The sequence below is a fragment of the Zalophus californianus genome, chromosome 3 (assembly GCF_009762305.2).
Source record: "Zalophus californianus isolate mZalCal1 chromosome 3, mZalCal1.pri.v2, whole genome shotgun sequence".
NCBI lineage: Eukaryota > Metazoa > Chordata > Mammalia > Carnivora > Otariidae > Zalophus > Zalophus californianus.
In genome coordinates this window covers 192,262,568-192,280,961 of record NC_045597.1, presented here as the reverse complement: position 1 = coordinate 192,280,961, position 18,394 = coordinate 192,262,568, and the positions used below count along the sequence as shown (strand labels likewise).

The window sequence follows — 18,394 nt, the reverse complement described above, 5'->3', positions numbered from 1 at the left end:
TCTGGTCCCCCGAGGAAAGTCTGTTAGGAAGCTGGGTGTGTAGAACTTCGCAATGACATGTTTGTGCTGGGACATGGGCCTCAGTGTTAACTATTACAATTTTGTTCAGTTTCATTTATTCAGGAAGACTTTATCTGGGCCCATAGGACGCCAAGTGTGGGGCGTGTTCTCTCTACCAATCTGCTGGTAGAGAGAGGCTCCTGGCCCCGGGAGATGCAGCTTGCAAACAGTCATTTCATGTTTCTGAAAACACACGTCCACACCCAGCCCCTCCTCCGCTTTTCACCGACCACACGGAGACCACACGGACTAGCCCCGCGAGGCGGGTAGCTTATGTAGGGACACCCAGCCAGCGCTCGGGGCCAGGGCCAGGCCTTCTTGCCCACTGGGCATGGTCCCATCTTCACAATCACACCTCTTGGCCATTATGGTCCTTCCTATTCTGGATGTTGGGAAATATGAGCTACATGATGAGCTTGAAGGTTCTCGATGAAAATGTGGCCCTGTCCTTCCCCTAAAGCAAGCCAGTACCCACAGGCTTCGGATTTCCCATGGGTGTCTGGCTGGGAGGGAGGTCGAGGGTAACACGTGTGGCTGGCCACTCTTGAACCCAGTGGGCTCACCCACAGAGCATTCCAACCTTGGGTGGTGAGTGGAATGCCATGGGGGCAGCCCTGCATGGTGGGAGGGAAGAGGCTTGTCTTGCGGGCCACTTGCAGACCCTGACTCTGCCTCGCTGCTGATGGTAGCCAGTTTGTTCCAGAGATTCTTGCCTGAGAGCTGGGATCAATGCACACCTGCCTCTGGGGCCTCTTCTAGGGTGAGCTGAGGTCACGGTGGGCACTGTGCAGGGCCGTGGGTGAGGCTTGCTTGCCTTCTAGGCTGCCTAAGTTGTAAAGGTCCCTGGCCTAAGCCATCAGCACCATGTCATGGAGGGCTGCCTTCAGACGGATATGAAGACAGAGGCTCCAGGCAGAGCATGATTGGAGCACGAGATAGACCAACCCGGCAGTGCGCCTGCTCAGCAAACCTGGTTCTTGCTTGGCCATCTGGAGCAAAAGTCATATTTGGCTTTGGAGGAGGCACCCTTTAGGCATTCATCTCTCTGAGACTCAGTTTGCTGGTCTATAGAGTGGGCATAATGGCTGTTGCCCCTGAGCCTGTCTGGGATCCCACTCATAAGTGAGGTGTGAGCAGGCAAAGCCAAGACCCTCAGCATAGAGGCCAGGCTGCTTGGGTGCCCCACTTCTGGGGGCCTGGCCTGGATTCTCTCTGCAGGAATGTGATGCATACTGCTCTCAGGGCCCGAGGCCATTTGGCCCAACCTACACTGTGGAAAGGTGAAGCTCGGGCTCTGTCACCTGTGGCAATACTGGGGCCTTCTGGGAATGGAAGGATGCAATTTGGGGCATGTGATCCTTAAGATGTTCATGTGACTTCATTTCCACCTCACAGTGGGGGGCCCCAGCCTGCATAAGGCCAGCTTTGAGGACAGGAGCTGTTGCCATGTGAAAAACAGTTATTTTCCCAAACAGTGAACAGTCCTAGTGATGTCATGGGCCCTGCCAGAGGACCCAAATCAAATCTGTTCTGGTGCTGGTACAGGCTCCCATCACACTGTCCCGAGGTGATGATGCAGCCTGGCTCTGGGGCTGGAGTGCACAGAGGGCCAGGACCTTTAGGTGGGGCTCCCTCCATGTTTTGGGGTCCCATTTCAAAAATGAAATCCACCCAGAGGAGGGTGGGGTTTAGGCAAGGATCACACAGGTCAAGGACCAGCAGAAACCAGGTTCTGGTGATTCCAGACAGCTTGTCCCCCTGCAGCAGCAGCCCCTGGGGTCGGAGCGAGGGCAGCATCTGGGCTGAGGTCACGGATCCCAGGATGGAAGTATGGAACGAGTGGCCACAGAAAGGAGCCCAGACGGAGCCCGAGGTGGCCTCCCCCATGCACCCTCATGCTCGGCTGAAACTTAATCCTCATTCTTGGGCCCTCATGTCACGGCCTCGGCCCTGGCTTCCCTTCAGCCTGCTGTACTCAAGCTGTTCCCACTCTTCTCTTTTCCTCCAAAGGAAGGACCTTTGCCGATGAAGTCATGGGAATAAAAGCTCCCTTTGCCCCTGAAAACAGTGGGAGCCTGAAGTCAACTTGTTGTGTGGCCTCTCAATGTCCAGGCAGGCAACTTTGCAGCTTACTGGAACCTTCCAAACACATGACATCATCTAATTTTCAAATTGTGTGATTATCCCCATTGCATAGATGGAGAAACTGAGCCTGAGATCTTGGGACTGGCCCAAGGTCACTCGTCCGGCCTTTGCAACTTGGGGTCAGTAGCCCATGAAGTGAAGAGTTACTCCGTTCCTGCTGCGTGCCAGGCACAGGGGTGAGTGCTGGGACTAAGCCATGCGCATCCTGGACAGGTCTGTGGGCAACCTCAGCCCCCACAGGGGAAGGGTCCTTTCTCACTTCTGCCCAGAGCGTCTCTTGGCTTACTGTCTGCTCATTGTTTCCATGTTTTCAATTAATTCACTTAAAAAAATCCGTCTAGCTCGCCTTCAGTTTTAATGTAAGAGGGTAGTTCTGTCTTGCCATCTTGAGAAGAATTATATATATATTTTTAAGATTTTATTTATTTATTTGAGAGAGAGAACACGAGAGGGGGGAGGGTCAGAGGGAGAAGCAGACTCCCTGCTGAGCAGGGAGCCCAATGTGGGACTCGATCCCGGGACCGGGACTCCAGGATCATGACCTGAGCCGAAGGCAGTCGCTTAACCGCCTGAGCCACCCAGGCGCCCGGAGAAGAATTATATTCTTAAATGTGATTGTGATCTCAATGGCCCCCAGTCCCTGGCCTGAAAAGCCCTTGGACTGACTATCAGCGTTGAGGAAACCCCGCTGGCTCCCGGGGTGCTTATTCCAAATAGGAAATGGCGTCCTCCATGAAGGTTCTCTCTGAAGCCCGCTTCCCTCTTCAGTTAATCAGCGTCATGGCTGGCCACCCTCCTGTGCGCCTGCTCCAGGGGCCCAGCAGAATCAGATGCACAGGCAACAACAGTAGCCATACTGCGGGCTGGGAGGCCCTGGGGATCAAAGATGAATGACACAGCCCTGGAGGAGTGGACATCCTTACCTTGCATGTGGCTGTAACCACCCCTTCTTAAGTCACAGACAGATTCCTGGTTGAAACTCCTACTTTCCCCTGGGCCAACTGGTCAACCAGCCAACTGGAACCGTGGTCTGAATTGACGACAGTGAACTGTCTTTTTATCAGTTCGTTTATTACAGATATTCACATGGGACTGTCAACTGCTTGATTCCAGCAATCACTGTCCCTTCCTAGTACAAGGAAGATGCTCAGTAATCAAAGGGTCTTGTCTGGGGGCGTACAGGAAAACCCATGTCCTTTGGAACTAACTGGCTTGAAGCATCCGGGACCCTGGTGCATCGGGGAACCACAGGGAGCTGAGCCTGACTTGGCTGCATTGGGCCTGGCTCCCGAGGGCACTGTACGGCACTCTCTGGCCACCAAAGTCTGAGTTCTGCTGGGGGGGTCTCAGTTTACCCAACATTGTGAGAAAGACAACATGCACCCCCATGGCAGACATGAGCTCTTTGGGGCTGGGCAGGTGGTCTCACCCCTGTGGGCCTGAGAGTTCGGTGGACTTTTGCACGTGCTCCAAGGTTATCCATTCTCCTTTCTAGAAACCCATACTAGCCCCCAAACCAGGGGCCTTTGATAAGGGAAGAGGATGGCTTGGGTCCCTCCACAGACATTCCTTGTGCGAATGTCCATGGGTGTCTGTCTTCCATGAGAATCCACTGAGTGTCCAGTTAGTGTGGTAGAAGTCTTCCATTTGTCCATCCTGGTGCCCTGCCCACTCTTCTCCACCTGCTCTCTGCCAATGGCCGTTCTCCCTCGGATTCTGTTTGGGTCTGGCCAGTGGGAGACACCAGCAGGAGACTAGGGGGCAGGAAAGAGAGTGAGGTTGGGGCGTCTATTCTGCCACTTCATCCCCACTGGGCCACAGGCGATAGTGGCCCAGGCTGTGTTCCTTTAGCAAAGGCCCCAGGTCCTTGGCACCCTCTCCCTCCTGCTCTCTGTCTGGAGGCTGCATCTGCTCCTTCCCATGCAGAGGGGCAGAAAGCTGGCAACAGCTCCCCACTGTTGCTAGGTTCCCCACTGGGAGCCTCTTCAGCCCTCGCTGAATTCCCTCTACCTGCCCACACCTTGGAAGTAGCCCTTTGTTAGACTGCCCTCTGTTACTCAATTTCAGGGTTCTTCTGTTTCCTCCCAGGACCCTGAAGGACACAATTGGCCTGATCTAGGTGCCCCTGAATAGGGGCGGCTCAGCGGATCAAATGAGGGGCAGTTTGGCACCTAAAGGTTGAGGACCAGGCCCTGGAGTGGGCTGTGCTTCTCCCACCCCCAGACGCTGCCCCCCCCCCCCCGCCATTGCCGTGAGGTGTGCAGGAGCAGAAGCAGGCCTTATTCGAGAATACCACCCTTCCAACCCGCTCGTGATAAAAGAAGTCCATTCAACATGTTGAGTCTTTGTTTTGAAACAATGTTTGGCTGAGTACCTTCAGTAACTGTTTAGAAAACATTGCAGAGGATTTTTCATAGGGAAAGGTTCAGGGATCCCAGAAACCGTCATCTTCATGTTCATCCACTCCACCAGCTGACTAGGTGGCCTCAGATCTGGAGCTCTTGCTCCTTTGGAAGCAGATGCCCAGGAGGCCCTGCTCTGTCTAAGCCCCGGGGGGCAAATGCAATCATCCCACAGGAAACGGGCATGAGGCTTCAGGTCTGGGAGCAAGGTGGACGTCAGGGGACCTAGGGATTCCTTCCTCAGAGCCCAGGGATGCCAGAGGACTCTCTGGTCCCCAGGGGGTTTCAAAGAAGAGCCTTCAAGGAGAGGAAACTCAGTCCAGAGGGAGGCGGGAGCTCCTGAGGCCCCAGACGGTCAGTGCCAGGGCTGGAGCCAGGCTGGACCTAGGACCCCCAACTTGTAGCCCCGTGTGCCGCAATGAAGTTCGCAACAAAGGGGGAGGGCCACTTAGCACCAGTAAGAGTCCTTCAGTGGGATACCTTGTTAAGGACCAGTGAGAAGGAGTGGGGGGGTGTTGTACCAGTTCTCCATGGGACCCCAGTCAGACTCAGGGGGTGTGGGGGCAGCCCCGAGACACCATGAGTCACACTGCGTGCTGGTAGGGGAGCCCATTGGGCGCTACCCTTGCTTAGGAGGCCACCTGGGAGCGAGGCACCAACGCGCCCAAGAGGCATCCCCAGAAATCCCTGCAGGACCGCACCCTCTCCCCTCATGGGCCCACTGCTGGGGATTTTCATTCTTGCATTGGAGAAAACCACCCTAAGAAACAGGCGAGATCCTGGCCAGAGAGCATGCCTTCTGCTCACCTCCCTGGGAAGGCTTTGTTCACCCTCTCGCCCCTCAACCCCCACACAGACAGCGGACCCTCTCTCTTGACCCCACGCCCTGCCTCCTTCCTTCCCAGTGCATAATGGACATGGAGCCTGAGGCCCAGAGAGAGGCAGCTGCCGGCTGCGGTCACACAGCTGAGGGCCAGGCAGCAGCAGGCTTGCAGAGGCCTGGTGCCCACGTACCCCAGGACCTTTGCTCTCTGATGCAGCTTCCTGGGCCACTCCTCCCTTGTGCAACACCTTCGGAAGCCACGGGTAGGACACCTAGCTGGGGGCGGCCACCATTCGGGGTGCTGTCTCAGTGCGACCCCCAGGGCCCCTTGGCTGCTGTGTCTGAGGCCTTAGACCCGCCGTGGGCAGGAGAGTGGCTTCTCCCCTCCGTGCGGGTGGCCGGAGTCCAAGCCCTCACTGCGGCTCCATGCAGTTAGTGAGGTGGCTGTGGGGACCCAGGCTGTGTCGTCTGATGTCCCTGGTGGCCCAAGCCCAGCACCTAGTGAACAAACAAGCACAACCCCAAGGGGGGCCATCCCTCGGGGTCGGGGCACAGCCGGGCCCTGCCCCCGTGTGACGAGGAGCTGCTCAGGGCTCCTGGGCCGGGCTGAAGGGCTGGGTCCACTTGGACACGTCTAGAAAGACCGTAGAGGCCCCGTGGTAGAGCCAGAGGCGGGGCAGGGAGCCGTGGCGGGTCCAGGTGTCACGCCCACGGTCGTAGGCCTCCATCTCCACGTGGTAGTCGCCGTCCATGCCCTGCCAGCGGCCGCCGGTCACATACAGCGTGTCGCCCAGCGGCACCAGCGCGCCATTCTCGTGCAGGCTGTGCAGAGGCTGCACCTGTGGGCACGCAGCGGTCAGGGCCCCGTGGGCGGGGGCGGGGGGACACGCAGAGAGGACAGCCAGCGCCCTGTCCTGTTCCTTGGACCTCACCCAGGCTCCCCGTGGCTCCCCCCCAGGACCCTTCAGACTGTGTCCCTTTACTGGGGAGACCCCAGTGCTCTCCCCTCTGGCCCACATCTCCCAGGACCACGTTTCCAGGCCCCTTGTTCTCCCAGGCCCAGTTCAGTCATATGTGAAGTCAAGGTGTCAGACGGGCTGGGGGGCATGGAAGCCTGGGCCTGGAGATGCCTCCCGGGGCAAGTTCTGGGCCGGGCCTCTGATTCATGGTTGCTCTCTTGGAGGGGACAGACGTGGCCTCAGCTCTGACGAACACACACACACACACACACACACACACACACACACACACACACACACACGAGGGGCCGTTCGTGCCATGGGGAGCCTCACTTTGCCCCCGTACCTCCTGCCTTGGCCCATGGCCTGGGCTGGGGCTGTGAGGTGAGAGCCAGAGGCCAGAGAGAGATGTGGATCCTTCTGGAAGAGCCCAGCGTGCATGGGAAGGAGGAGGCCTGTCTATGGCCTGCACATGAAGGCAGTCATGGGCAGCCAGCCCCCCTCCCCTCAGGCCTGGAGAGGGCAAAGTGGAGCCCCTCATGGCTGGGATGCCTCCCAGAGCAGCGGCGTGGGCCCTGCCGAGGCCTGGCTGTGGCCCAGCTGGGAGGGCCCAGAAAGAAAGAGCCGGCCTGGCAGGGCCCACCCTGCACCTGTCCTGCCACGGTAATGGGAGCCTCCAGTCAGCTGGGCGCTGATGCCAGGGGACAGCTGCAGGCGGCAGGATGGCAGAGGCCCCGCTGTGGGCCAGCTGGCCAGGGCCAGGCTGAGGGCAGGGAACAGTCCACCTCCTCTGGCCTCCAGGAACTGAGACTCTTAGGGCAGGTGGGGCGGGCCCGGGGTGTCGGGCTAGTGCTGAGGCCACAGTTGTGGGCACTGGGCACCATTCTTCCTCTTTCTCCCGAAGAAGCACAGAGAAAGACTAAGGCTTGAGACGCCCAGCGCTGCTCTCAGCGGCAGAAGTGATAGTGAGGAGGGAAATGGGGCACCAGGGAGCTGGTTGCTCCCACCCTCCCCACAGCCAAGGGGTTCCTTTCCCTGCTCAGCCAACCCCACGGCTGGGAGACGCTCTCCGGGGCCTGGCCAACACCAGGCTGTCCCTGCAACACTCTGGGCTGAGCCTGGTTTTGCTCCCGGAGGAGAACAGACCACCCCGTGCCGGCGCAGAGCACCACGGTGACCAGGAGCCCCCGGTCCTTGGCTCTCCCGTCCTCGCCGGGGCTCCGCCCGGGCTCTGGGCCTCATCAGTCCCTTCACTGTGGTGACATCCCCAGGCCCCACTATGCCCAGGCCGGCTCTCTGCGGTGTCAGGGGTCCCGGTTGTGGGGTGTCGCCCTGGGAGGCGAGGCCGAGACCCACCTTCTGCCACAGGTTGGCCCCGGGGTCGTACACGTAGACCTTCTTGGTGTTGTCGCCGACCAGGTAGAGGGCCCCCCCGCAGCGCGGCACAGCGTGGCGAGGACAGGTACTTGGGGAGGAAGGGCGAGGTGATCACGTGCCATGCGTCTGTGGGGACAGCGCACCAGGCCCACCCTCACCAGGGGGCCTCTGCCTCTTTCCCGCCCGTCGGCCGGGTCGGGGGACTGGGGTCCCCACCTGACCCTGGGTTCTGCCGGTCTCCCATGGGACCCTCACACCCACCCTGCGAAATGGGTTCTGTGATCATCACCATCCAGAGGATGAGAAGGGGAGAGGGGGGAGAGACAGGGCAGGAAGGTCAGCGAGCCGGGGAGAGCCCCCCTGGAGCCCCAGCCCTGGCACGGAGTCCGGAGCCAAAGCTGGCGTCCACCAGGACTTGCAGGCCTGGGCCCCTGCTCCTGGCCCGTGGGGCCGGTTCCAGGCAGACGTCGCAGCCAGGCAGCTTCGGGACCCGGAGGTGGGCTCCCCGTCCCCTGCCCCAGGCACCCCGCCACCAGCCCTGGTTCCCTGCCCCCTGGGCCCCTGCCTTCCTCCACCGCCTCGTCCACCTCTGATGGCGCTGTGGCCATTTGTGAGAGGCCTGTGGCGGCCCGCTCCCTGCCCCCCCATCCCCCGGGCCCCCATCGTCCGCTCGCTGAGGCTACCCGCCCACGTCCCCGGGCACCCAGCCCCACGTCGGGGGGGCGTGGCGGCCGTGCCCCCACCTGTGATAGGGTTGTAGCTCTGCAGAGCCAGAGGGTTGTACTTGCAGGCGCGGGACCCCACCAGGTACAGCCGGCCCCCGCAGCTGGCCGCCGAGAAGTTGCTGACGTACTTGAGGGCGGGGCTGCCGGGGGTCCAGGCGTCCGTGTAGGGGTCATAGCTCTCCACCTCCACCGCGTCCAGAGTGGTGCCTGTCGGGCGGGGGTGCGCGTCAGGGCCGCCAGGGGCCGGGGCAAGGGAGGGGCCCTGCACAGGCAGGGGCGGCAGCGAGCACCCTAGGAGGGGCGGGGAAGGGCAAGGGAAGGGAGGCCCACGAGGCTCGTGACTTACCCCTTCCACAGCGAGGGAACTGAGGCAAGGCCACCGGCCCGGGGCCACACCAGGGGCATGGGTGTGGGCAGCTGGGCCCAGGAACACTCGAGTCCAGACTGCACGACAGGGGCCCCAGGGCCACGCCTAGGTGCCCCCACCGGCCTTGGGCTCAGGACCTTGTGTGTGCTCTCTGCTCTCAGCCCGGGCTTGGCAGCCATGGGGGCAAAAGGGGCTGCCCAGGGCAGGTGGGGCACCCAGCAGTGGCCTCACGGCCAGTCTGTCACCCACAGGGGCCTTGGGAAACTCTTGCTCAGCCACAGTCATTCTGTTTTTCAATATTTATCTGACCGTAAGTGTCCCTGGGGTGATGCTTGCCACAGCTCTGGGGTGTCAAGGGGATAAGGTGGGCCTCTCTGCTCCGGCTGGGGGCAGGGTGGGAGCAAAGGTGACAGCAAAGGGGGAACCACTGTGGGTCTCCTCACCCCAGGGACTCCATAGAGGGGGTGACCCTGAGCGGAGGGCTGAGCCCACGGTTCTGGGGACGGGAGCGTTCGGCTCTGCGGGCAGCTCAAGGCCCCAGCCCGCCCCGTCATTGCTCTGTTTTCAGAGTCCTTGCGGGAGCTGGCTATGGAGACTCATGCCTGAGCCTCACGCCAGGACATCCAGAGAGCAGGTGGCACAGCCTGGCCAGGCGCCCTGGTGGGGGGCTAGTTTATCCAGACGGCGAGCTCCTGAGGGCAGGAATGGGGGAGCATGCCTCTGCGGTCCCTGAGGCCGGGGGCGGTGCTCTCTGGTCCCTGGTGAGGGCATGGGGGTCGGGAGCCATTGTTGCGGGATTGAGAGGCTCCCAGAGGTGGTGAGGGGGCTGCAATGAGCAGGAGGCTGCCCCGGGGCAGGGGGACAGAGAGGCCTTACCGCCGATGGCATAGATCTCCCCGTTGAGCGCGGTGCTGGCGTGGTTGGTGCGGGCCTTCAGCATGGGTGCCACTGGCTTCCAGGTGGCCTCCTTCAGAGGGAAGCACCAGGCCTGGGTGGTTGACCAGGTGTCTGTCTTGGTGCCCCGGGAGCCACCTGTAGGAGAGGTTCTGTCCCCTCAGGCTGGGGTCTCCAGGCTAGTGGGGGCTGGGTACTGGGGGTCCTGCCTCCTTCTCCCCATGCCAGGCCCCCATGGTGCCAGACACTGGGCTGGGGGGTGGGACCATAGACGGCACGGGTCCCTCCCTGCCCCGTAAACAAGGAGGACAAGATCCGTGGTTTCAGATCTTCGTCAGTGGTGATGGTTTCCCCAACCAAACTGTATACGGGCCCCCAAGTTCTCAGATACAAAAGAGCAGGGTGACCCCGCCTGCCCGTCACACAGCTCCTATGGGGCAGGCCCTGGCTGAGGGAGCCTAGCGAGTCCACCCCGGCTTTCCATGGCAGAACACAGAATGGTTCCCTGCGCCCAAGTGTGGACCCGTGGATTTTAAATGTCCTTGTTTTCACATCACAGAAATGTCTGGAAGAGTCCTGCCTGAGCCGGAGGGGACAGCTGATTCTCGGTGGCGTCACGGTGATCAGCTCCCCGGACGGCGCTGCCGGGAACCCACCTGTGACATAGACAGTGTTGTTCAGCACGGCCAGGGAGAAGCCCCACTTGTGGTAGTCGGGGAAGTCCGGGAGCGCCATCCACCTCTCTGGCCGAGAGAGAGAGAGAGAGAGGCAGAGGGTCAGGGTGGCTGAGCTCGCTGCTGGGGCCTCCCCTTGCCCCTCAGCGCCTCTTCCCACGCGGGTGCAGGGTGTTCCCTCACTGCAGAGGAGCAAGGGGCCGGACTCGGCTGGCCACAGTTGGGGGGTGGGGTGACACCCCGGCTGCTCCACGTGCCCCTGCCGGGTCTGGCTGCCAGCGGTCCCCACCTCCCCACGCCGCCCCCCGGAGCCCGGCATGCAGACCGGACACAGGACTGCGCCCAGGGTGTGCGGGGAGGTGGCCTGGGCTCTGGGGGCCGGAGGTGACCTCACTGACCCAAAGGGATCTTTTGGCTCCTGGGTTGGGTCCCATCTCTCAGATAGGGTAATGGGTTAAAGGGCCTGACCTCTGGTCCCTAGTGGGTTAGAACACGAACATCGTTCATTCACTAGTTCCTCATCCATCATTCATTTCTTCGCCCTGAGCACCCTCTGTGCTGCGTGCAGCCATGGGCATGCAGGGGTCACACAGGGCATGACACGGGCCCTGCAGCACCCAGGGCGAGTCCAGACCCCCACTGTCACGTACCACCATGTGGCCCTGGTGACCCATGACCTCAGTTTCGTCCTCCGTCGAGGGGGGTAGCTCCCACCTCACTGGGAGGTGCAGGGGGAGGGGTACAGATGACCCACATCTGTCACGGGGCCACTACTCCATCAGCGAACCTGAGGATTATTGTCACTACGGCGAGGGACAGAGTCATGCACCCAGCTTGGGCCACATTCAAGGAGCTACCCGAGCGTAAACTGAGACAAGAGATGAGAAAATGTTTGAAAAAATAAAAACGAGAATCTATGTGGGAGTGTCCGAGCCAACAGACACATTTTGGGTGCTCATGGAAGGCCGTGAGGAAGACCCAGGCCTCGGGGAGGTCCCCCTGGGAAGATTCTGTGTACCATTTGCGACCATCTTTAGGCCATGCAGAACTCCGGCCTTGCTGGGCACCTGCCCTCTGGGCAGGGACTGCGTGTCCCCCTGACTCATGTCTGTGTCACCCCAGGGTGGGGACGGCCCGGCGGTCACCAGGCCTTTGCCTGCCAGCATGCCCCTGCTGTCCTCCCCTTGGGGGTGGAGGGACAGCTGTTCCCGGGTGCAGCCAGCAGAGCTCATCTCCTGACGTCAGCCCCCAAATCCCCTCGTCAGCCCCCGACCTGGGACAGCCGGCCTCACGCTTCCCGGAGCCCGCCAGCCGCTGACGCCATGGGGGTGGCTGGTGACTGGCCCAGTGGGCCCGGGACACCTGCCAACACTCCTCAGAGCTTTCAGAAGAGCTTCCCAGGGCCAACGTGGCCCCTCCAGAGACCCTGCTGCCCTCCCATCCCTCCCCCTTTCCCGGGAGACCCTGTGATGGGGCCCCAGGCAGGAGAGGCCCCGTCCATGCCCGTCGGGTCCGCATCCCAGCTATGTGAGGAGCCCCGTCCACAGACGAGGAACAGGTTTGGGGCGGTGAAGTGAGCGGCTCAAAGGCTGGAATTAGAACCCTGTTTGAGCTGACCTAGACCCTGTGCTCCTACCGTCCAGGCCACTGCACCCCAGCTCCCCGTTCTCTCCTTGGGGCCAAGGTTCCGTTGGGCACGCAGGGCGTTTTGGGCAGCAGAACCCTTTACCCTGGGCTCCAGGGCCCAAAAAGGTCAAAGCTGGGGGCTGTGGCTGGAGGGTGAGGGGCCACCGTGCCCCGGCTGGCAGCCTCCCCTCCCCCTGCGCTGGCCTCTAGGGTCTCCTGCAGCCCCCCTCCCTGTGAGCACCTCACTCCCTCCAGCTGCACGGCAACACGAGGGGCTCGCGGGCCGCAGGGACGGCGTGCGGGCTACTCACTGGCCTTGCTGTTGTAGAAGGCGAAGTTCCTGGGGTGCGGGGCGGGCTCCTCGGCGCCCTCCTCCTCCTCCTCCAGGGCCCGCCCGCCCACCACCACCAGCACCTCCTCCAGCTTCTGCGGGAGGGCGAGCAGTGCCTGTGGGGCAGGAAGGCTGCGTTAGCCGGGCAGGCCCCGGTATTCCCCGTGCAAGGCGAAGGGCGGGCAGCGGCAGGCCTCGGGGGCATTCTCGGGGGCGGGGCTTTGGTGGAGCAGCTGTGTGCGCACGCATGGGGTGCTGTGAGCATGTGTGTGTGCACGCACGTGTGTGCACATGTGTCTGTGTGAGCACGCGCGCGCCGTGGTTGTGTGGGGCCAGGCATGGCGGCAAACGCTCAGGACGGGAAGAGATGGGGCAGCAGGTGCATGTATGCCCCAAACCTGAGCGCTGTTCCCTCCCAGCAGTCCCCACGTGCCTTCCAGAGGCGTCCCCCCGTACCCATCTTTGGAACCAACCCCAACTCTGTCCCCAGTACCCTCCCCTGGGCCAGCATGCGGCGTGCCGAACTCGGATGGCCCCGGCTGGGCGGGAAACGCCGGGAGCGTTCCACTCTGGTTGGCAAGTGGCCATTGCTCCGAGCTCCCAGGCCCCCGGGGCTCCCCTGCGTCTCTGGCCCCTCCCGCAGGAGGCCTGCACCTCCCACAGCAGCAATTCCAAGGTGACCGCCTGGCGGGACAGGGCCGGCACCGGGCCGGCCCACTGTGCCTGGCAGTGCCGGACAACAGCACGGGGTAGCGCTTTTGCCACCTCACACCCTGACCCTGGCCTGAGCTGAGTCCCCAGGCCTGGCACCTGAGGGCTCCTCCAGGCAGGGCCTGGAGCAGGCTGCCCAGCCACGGACAGATTCATCGGGTCTGTGTCTGTCACATCGGGTCTGGAGCTGCCCTGCCTGCCATGCTCATCGCGCACCCCGTGAACGCTCGAGCAGGTTCCTGAGGGGCAGGTGGCCTGCAGCACTCTTGGCCTGTGCACAAGCTGTGCCACCTTCCTGGACCGTATTCCCTCCTGCCGAGCTCCTAGCCCTCTTCTAAGGTCCAGCTAAGAGGCTGCCTCCTCCGGAGACCCCCCCCCCCCCGACTGGCCACCTTGCCCAGGATGCCCCCAGCCCAGCTTTGGCCTTTCTCACGCTGCCTTCGGTCTGTTTCCAGGTTTGTCCACACTGAGCTGTGCGCTCTGACCGGACTCGGACAGTCACTTCTGGGTTGCCCTTCCCCTCTCATCCAGGGTGTGGGACACACAGGGGCACCGGGGATGAATCATGATGCCCTCACAGGTAATCAGCCCAAGACAGGTAGAGCTGTAAGGCCCAGGGCATCGGGGATAGGCACACTCTACTCTCCATCCCCGTGCAGGTCGGGGTCTCCCGGGCTCCCCTCCTCGCCCCTTGCTCACCTCATCGCGGCCCTGCGACAGGGCCACCCGGCACGCCTCTGACTCCTGGATCAGTGGCTCGGTGGCCAGCAGCCGCTGCACACAGGGTCTGGGCACGGCGTCCAGGCGCACCAGGCCAAGCAGCTCGGGGAGGTGGACGGCCCGGGCCGGCGGGTCATGGCGCACCCAGCGCAGCAGGGCCTCCAGCCGGCTCTGCTCCGGCTGCACCTGCAGCAGCTCACCAGCCAGACAGGTGGCCAGCCGGTCCTGGGGCAGCTGCAGGAACTCGTCCTCCTGGGCCACCGCCTCGAAGTTCTCCCGCAGGAAGGCCCAGGCCTTGGCAGCCACGCCCAACAGCCCCTGCTGCTCCCCAAACTCACAGATGCCCAGGCAGTTGGTGGCGTCCAGCTGCTGCTGCAGGTAGCGGCCGCAGACCTTCTGCACGGCGGGGAAGTGCAGGCGGGCGGCCGTGCGGGTCAGCGCCTCCACGTTGCCCTGCGTGACGGTCAGCCGGCCCGTGTACACGAAGTCCACCAGCTGCCCCACCACGGCGGGCTCCACGTCCCGCAGCTCCACGCGTGCTGAGAAACTCTCCGCAAAGTCGCCCGCAAACATGGCATGGAAGTAGGGGCTGCTGAGCGCCAGGAGGCCACGGTGGCAGGGCAGCTCCCGGCCCCCCACCAGCAGCGTGACGTCGGCCAGCTTGGGCTGCGAGCGCAGCCGCCGCAGGCCGTCCAGCATGTCCTGGGCGTGCGAGGGCAGGCAGAAATCCAGGTCGTCCACGTGCCGCACCATGGCCGCCAGCGCCGGCGTGGGGCCCCACAGCCCGCCCGCTCCGCAGAGAGATGCCGGCCGGCCGGGATCCTGGGGAGAGAAGGGGGCAGGGTCCGCCGGGCGGGGCACGGCTCCTCCACCCGAGTCGCCCATCCTTCCGTCCGGCCATCAGTCCTTTCCACCTTACACCAGCCCTGGCGGAGCATCATAGCCATGCCAAGGGCCTCGCCCAGCCCCGGCGCCCTGTGCCGTGGGCTCAGTGTTAGTCCCGTCTTACAGTGAGAAGGCTGAGGCTCGGAGGGGGCTGGAGACCTACCCCTGGCCAGGTAATTGGGGCAGAGCGAAGCCGGCACGAAAACCACACCTGGCCCCCTCCACAGCTCTGGGCTGCACAGAGCAGACCTTCTGGAGCCTGGGGATCTCTGTGGCCCCCCACCTCCAAATGGATTCCTCTGCTCCTGGATCTGACCTTGTTGGGGAGGATGATGAGGGCCTTTGGAAGCTTTCCTGCCCCACTGATCCATGTAACTGCCCACAGTTACATGGAGCCTCGGGCTGCCATAACCTTGCTGGGTGACCTTGGTCCCAATTTTCTCAACTGCAGACCCAGAGGCTGGCGGGGAAAGGGGCTCTGTGGTCACAGTGCTCCCCACGGGCCAGGCCGTGTCTCGAGGGTGCCGGGGGCCCTCCTCACGTGGGCTGCACGACAACCCTGTGAGGTGGGTGCTGTCAGAGTCCTCGTGAAGGGGGGAACCACAAGCACGTCACCTGTCCAACATCACACAGCTAGGACGTGGGGGAGCCAGGCTTGGGGCCCCTGCGCCGAACCCCCAGGTTACAGGTCCCTGGGTGTAAGTTGCTAAAGACAAATACGACTAAGGGGAAATCTCTGGACAGCGATTTCGAATCAGTGTTCATGTCATTGGATTCAGCAAATCCACCTCTGGCTTATTTAATTATGTGCATATTCATTTATGTACTCCTGACATTTTACCCCAAGAAAGCTGCCCCAAATTTCACCCAACCTACCTACCGCCGACCGCTAAAAAAAGCTGCACCCCGGGGACATGGTCTGTCCACCGGGGGGCGCCCTCCAGAGCCGTCAAAGGGAAGGAAAAGGGCCCTCGGGCCACGGGGACCAAACCCTTGGTGAAATAAGTGGATCAAAATAACAAAGCCCTGAAAAGAGAACCGTGAACTGTGGGTGCCAAGGGGCAGGGAGGGCCCTGCTGAGCTGTGGCGCCGGAAGCGGGAGCTTAGGCAGCACCCCCACCCCTTTCCCGCCCCGCCCCGCCCCACCGGCGCCCCTACAGAGCAGGGCAGTACCCAGGGAGCCCCGCCAGGACAGGACAGGTCAGGGGCCCTGGCCAGCATCCCTCCTGCCCGACCCCCTCCCCGGGAGGCCCTCTGGCCGAGTGAGGACAAAAGATGAGCCCAAGGCCACTGCCCCCAGGCCTCACATTCCTGTCCACCCTGGGTTCCCCGTAGCCAGGCCCTCCAGCCCCGGGGGCCGGTGGACAGGGTGCCCACCCACCTTCTCATGGGGCCTCAGCTGTGTCTGCTGACACCTGCCACCCTCAGGTCCCAGAACCAACGGGGTGGGGGCTTCCGGAGACTCTCAGAGCCTCAGCCTGGTGCCTGTCCAGGCCAGCAGTGAGGAAGGCTCCAGTGGGCAGGACACAAAGGGCCTGAAGCCAGCAGTGGCCGGGCACTGGACACTGGGGTCCCGGCTGCGGCTGGAGGGTGTGGTCCGGCCTCCCTGTTGCCCGCCTCTCCAGCCAGGACACCAAGGGCAGTGTGCCGGCTGAGCCCTCACCACACCCAAGGGGGCCCAGCTTGACTGGGGCTGGGGGCTCTGTGTCCAAACACCCAGCGGTGTGATCTCAATGCCCCGCAGGTTATCCTACCATAACCTGACCTCCCCTGCAGCTCCCTGCCCCAAATCCCACCTCCCGTTCCCCGATGCCCATACTCCAGAGCTCCTGGGACCCTACCTCTCAGTCGGTCCCGGGACCTTGGAGAACTCAGGCCGGAGAATAGGGCTTCCCAGCCAGCGAGGGGCACGGAGGGCCTGCTGGGCTGGGCTGGGCTGGGCACCACGTGGGGAGGACAGAAGGGTATTTTTAGCACTGTCTGCACTGGGAGGGAGTGGGGGAGGGAGGGGGTGATGCTCCTCCCAGGCTGTCTGCTCTGAAAGCCCACACGGGCCACATCAGGAAGGCTGAGGTCTCATGGAGCCCAGGGACCGGAACGGACAGCAGGAAGCATTCCAGGGGGGACAGCGGAGCCTGGGCTGGAGACTCAGTGGGGGTGTGGAAGACCCATCTCAGGGCCTGGGTGTCAGTAGGGCCTGACGGGCACTCGCTTCTCTGATGGTCATTGACAGGTACCCAAGTGGCCTTTTGTTCATCTGTCAACCGGGGAAAGTGACTATCAAAAGGAAATGCAGATTGGTGAGCAAAGGCTTTCAAAACTTGGGGTCCGCGGTGGTGGTTGGGAAGCCTTTGGTGGTTAGAGCGGTGCCCAGAGAGGTAAGGAGGCATCCCTGAGTGCTTCGCCGGGCTGGCGACAGGGACACTGGATCCCGAGGCTCCCGGTCACAGCGTGGCTTCGGCCCTGGGGCAGCCCTGGCGTCCTCACTCGTCGTGAGAGCCAGAGGTAGCAAAGAAATAGGGTCATCTAAAAATACAGCAGTGGCGGCCTGCAGCCTCCCCCGCAGCTCTGGGTTCACAGTGGTCACAGGGGAAGCCCTCACAGCTGGACCCGGGCCCCAGAGCGGGGGGGGGGGGGGGGGGGGGTCTCTGGACATCTCTTCTGCCAACGGTCAGAGCAAAGCTTCCCAGCCGAGGACGTGCGTGTGCGCCTGCAGCCTGGGGAGCCCAGGTGAGGGCCTCCACCTGTCGCCCCTCCTTCCGTCACCCGCGTGGGCCTTGCTAATGCCACCATTCCCCAGTCTGGAGGGCCGGGGAGGGCCGAGTCTGATGAAGGCCTCCGGATGCCCCTCCCCCAAGAGACTGGCCTGATGCGGTTCCAGTGCGGGGAGGCTCCCGGGGCGACAGCCCCCACTCCTGGCAAAGTGAGGTGATTTCTCAAGGGTATCGGGATATCATGACAGCTTAGGTCCTGGACAGGTGACCCCTGTCTGGCCATCATAGCCGCTGGTCCTGCTCCCTACAGGATGGCTGTGAGCTCGGAGCCACAATTCTGCTCTCACGGTGTGTGCGGTCTGGTTAGAACTCAGTCCTTACAGGGGCACCTGGGTGGCTCAGTCGTTAAGCGTCTGCCTTCGGCTCAGGTCGTGATGCCGGGGTCCTGGGATCGAGCCCCGCATCGGGCTCCCTGCTCCGCGGGAAGCCTGCTTCTCCCTCCCCCACTCCCCCTGCTTGTGTTCCCTCTCTCGCTGTCTCTCTCTCTCTCTGTCAAATAAATAAAATCTTAGAAAAAGAAAAAGAACTGTCCTTACACAGATGGCGTCCACGACTGACTGATGACGAGTTTACAAGGTGCTTCCAAACTCTGCTCACTCGTGCTTCCTGATTCCATGCTGCCCTCCTCAGCCCTGCCCAGCTCGGTCAGAGCCCAGCTCATCCCTTCCCAGTCTGCCCAGTTCAGCCCAGGCCAGCCCAGCCCAGCCCAGCTCAGCCCAGTTTAGCCCAGTTCAGCCCAGTTCAGCCCACTCCAGCCCAGCCCAGCCCAGCTCAGTTCAGCCCAGTTCAGCTCAGTTCAGCCCAGCCCAGCCCCCAGCTCAGTTCAGCCCAGTTCAGCCCAGCTCAGTTCAGCCCACTCTAGCCCAGCCCAGCCCAGCCCAGCCCAGTTCAGCCCACTCCAGCCCAGCCCAGCTCAGTTGA

The 18,394-nt window shown here is 62.5% G+C and overlaps 1 protein-coding gene across 1 annotated transcript; it reads right to left on the bottom strand.

Moving 5' to 3' along the window:
• Nucleotides 1-4,506: 4,506 nt before the first annotated feature.
• On the bottom strand, nt 4,507-16,623 carry KLHL30 (kelch like family member 30). The gene is given in 9 exon segments (XM_027590541.2): nt 4,507-6,269; nt 7,746-7,820; nt 7,822-7,892; nt 8,510-8,698; nt 9,735-9,890; nt 10,409-10,495; nt 12,364-12,499; nt 13,794-14,636; nt 16,541-16,623. Coding segments are annotated over 8 exon segments (1,740 nt in total). The 5' UTR covers nt 14,568-14,636; nt 16,541-16,623; the 3' UTR covers nt 4,507-6,017.
• Between the last annotated feature and the right edge of the window lie 1,771 nt (nt 16,624-18,394).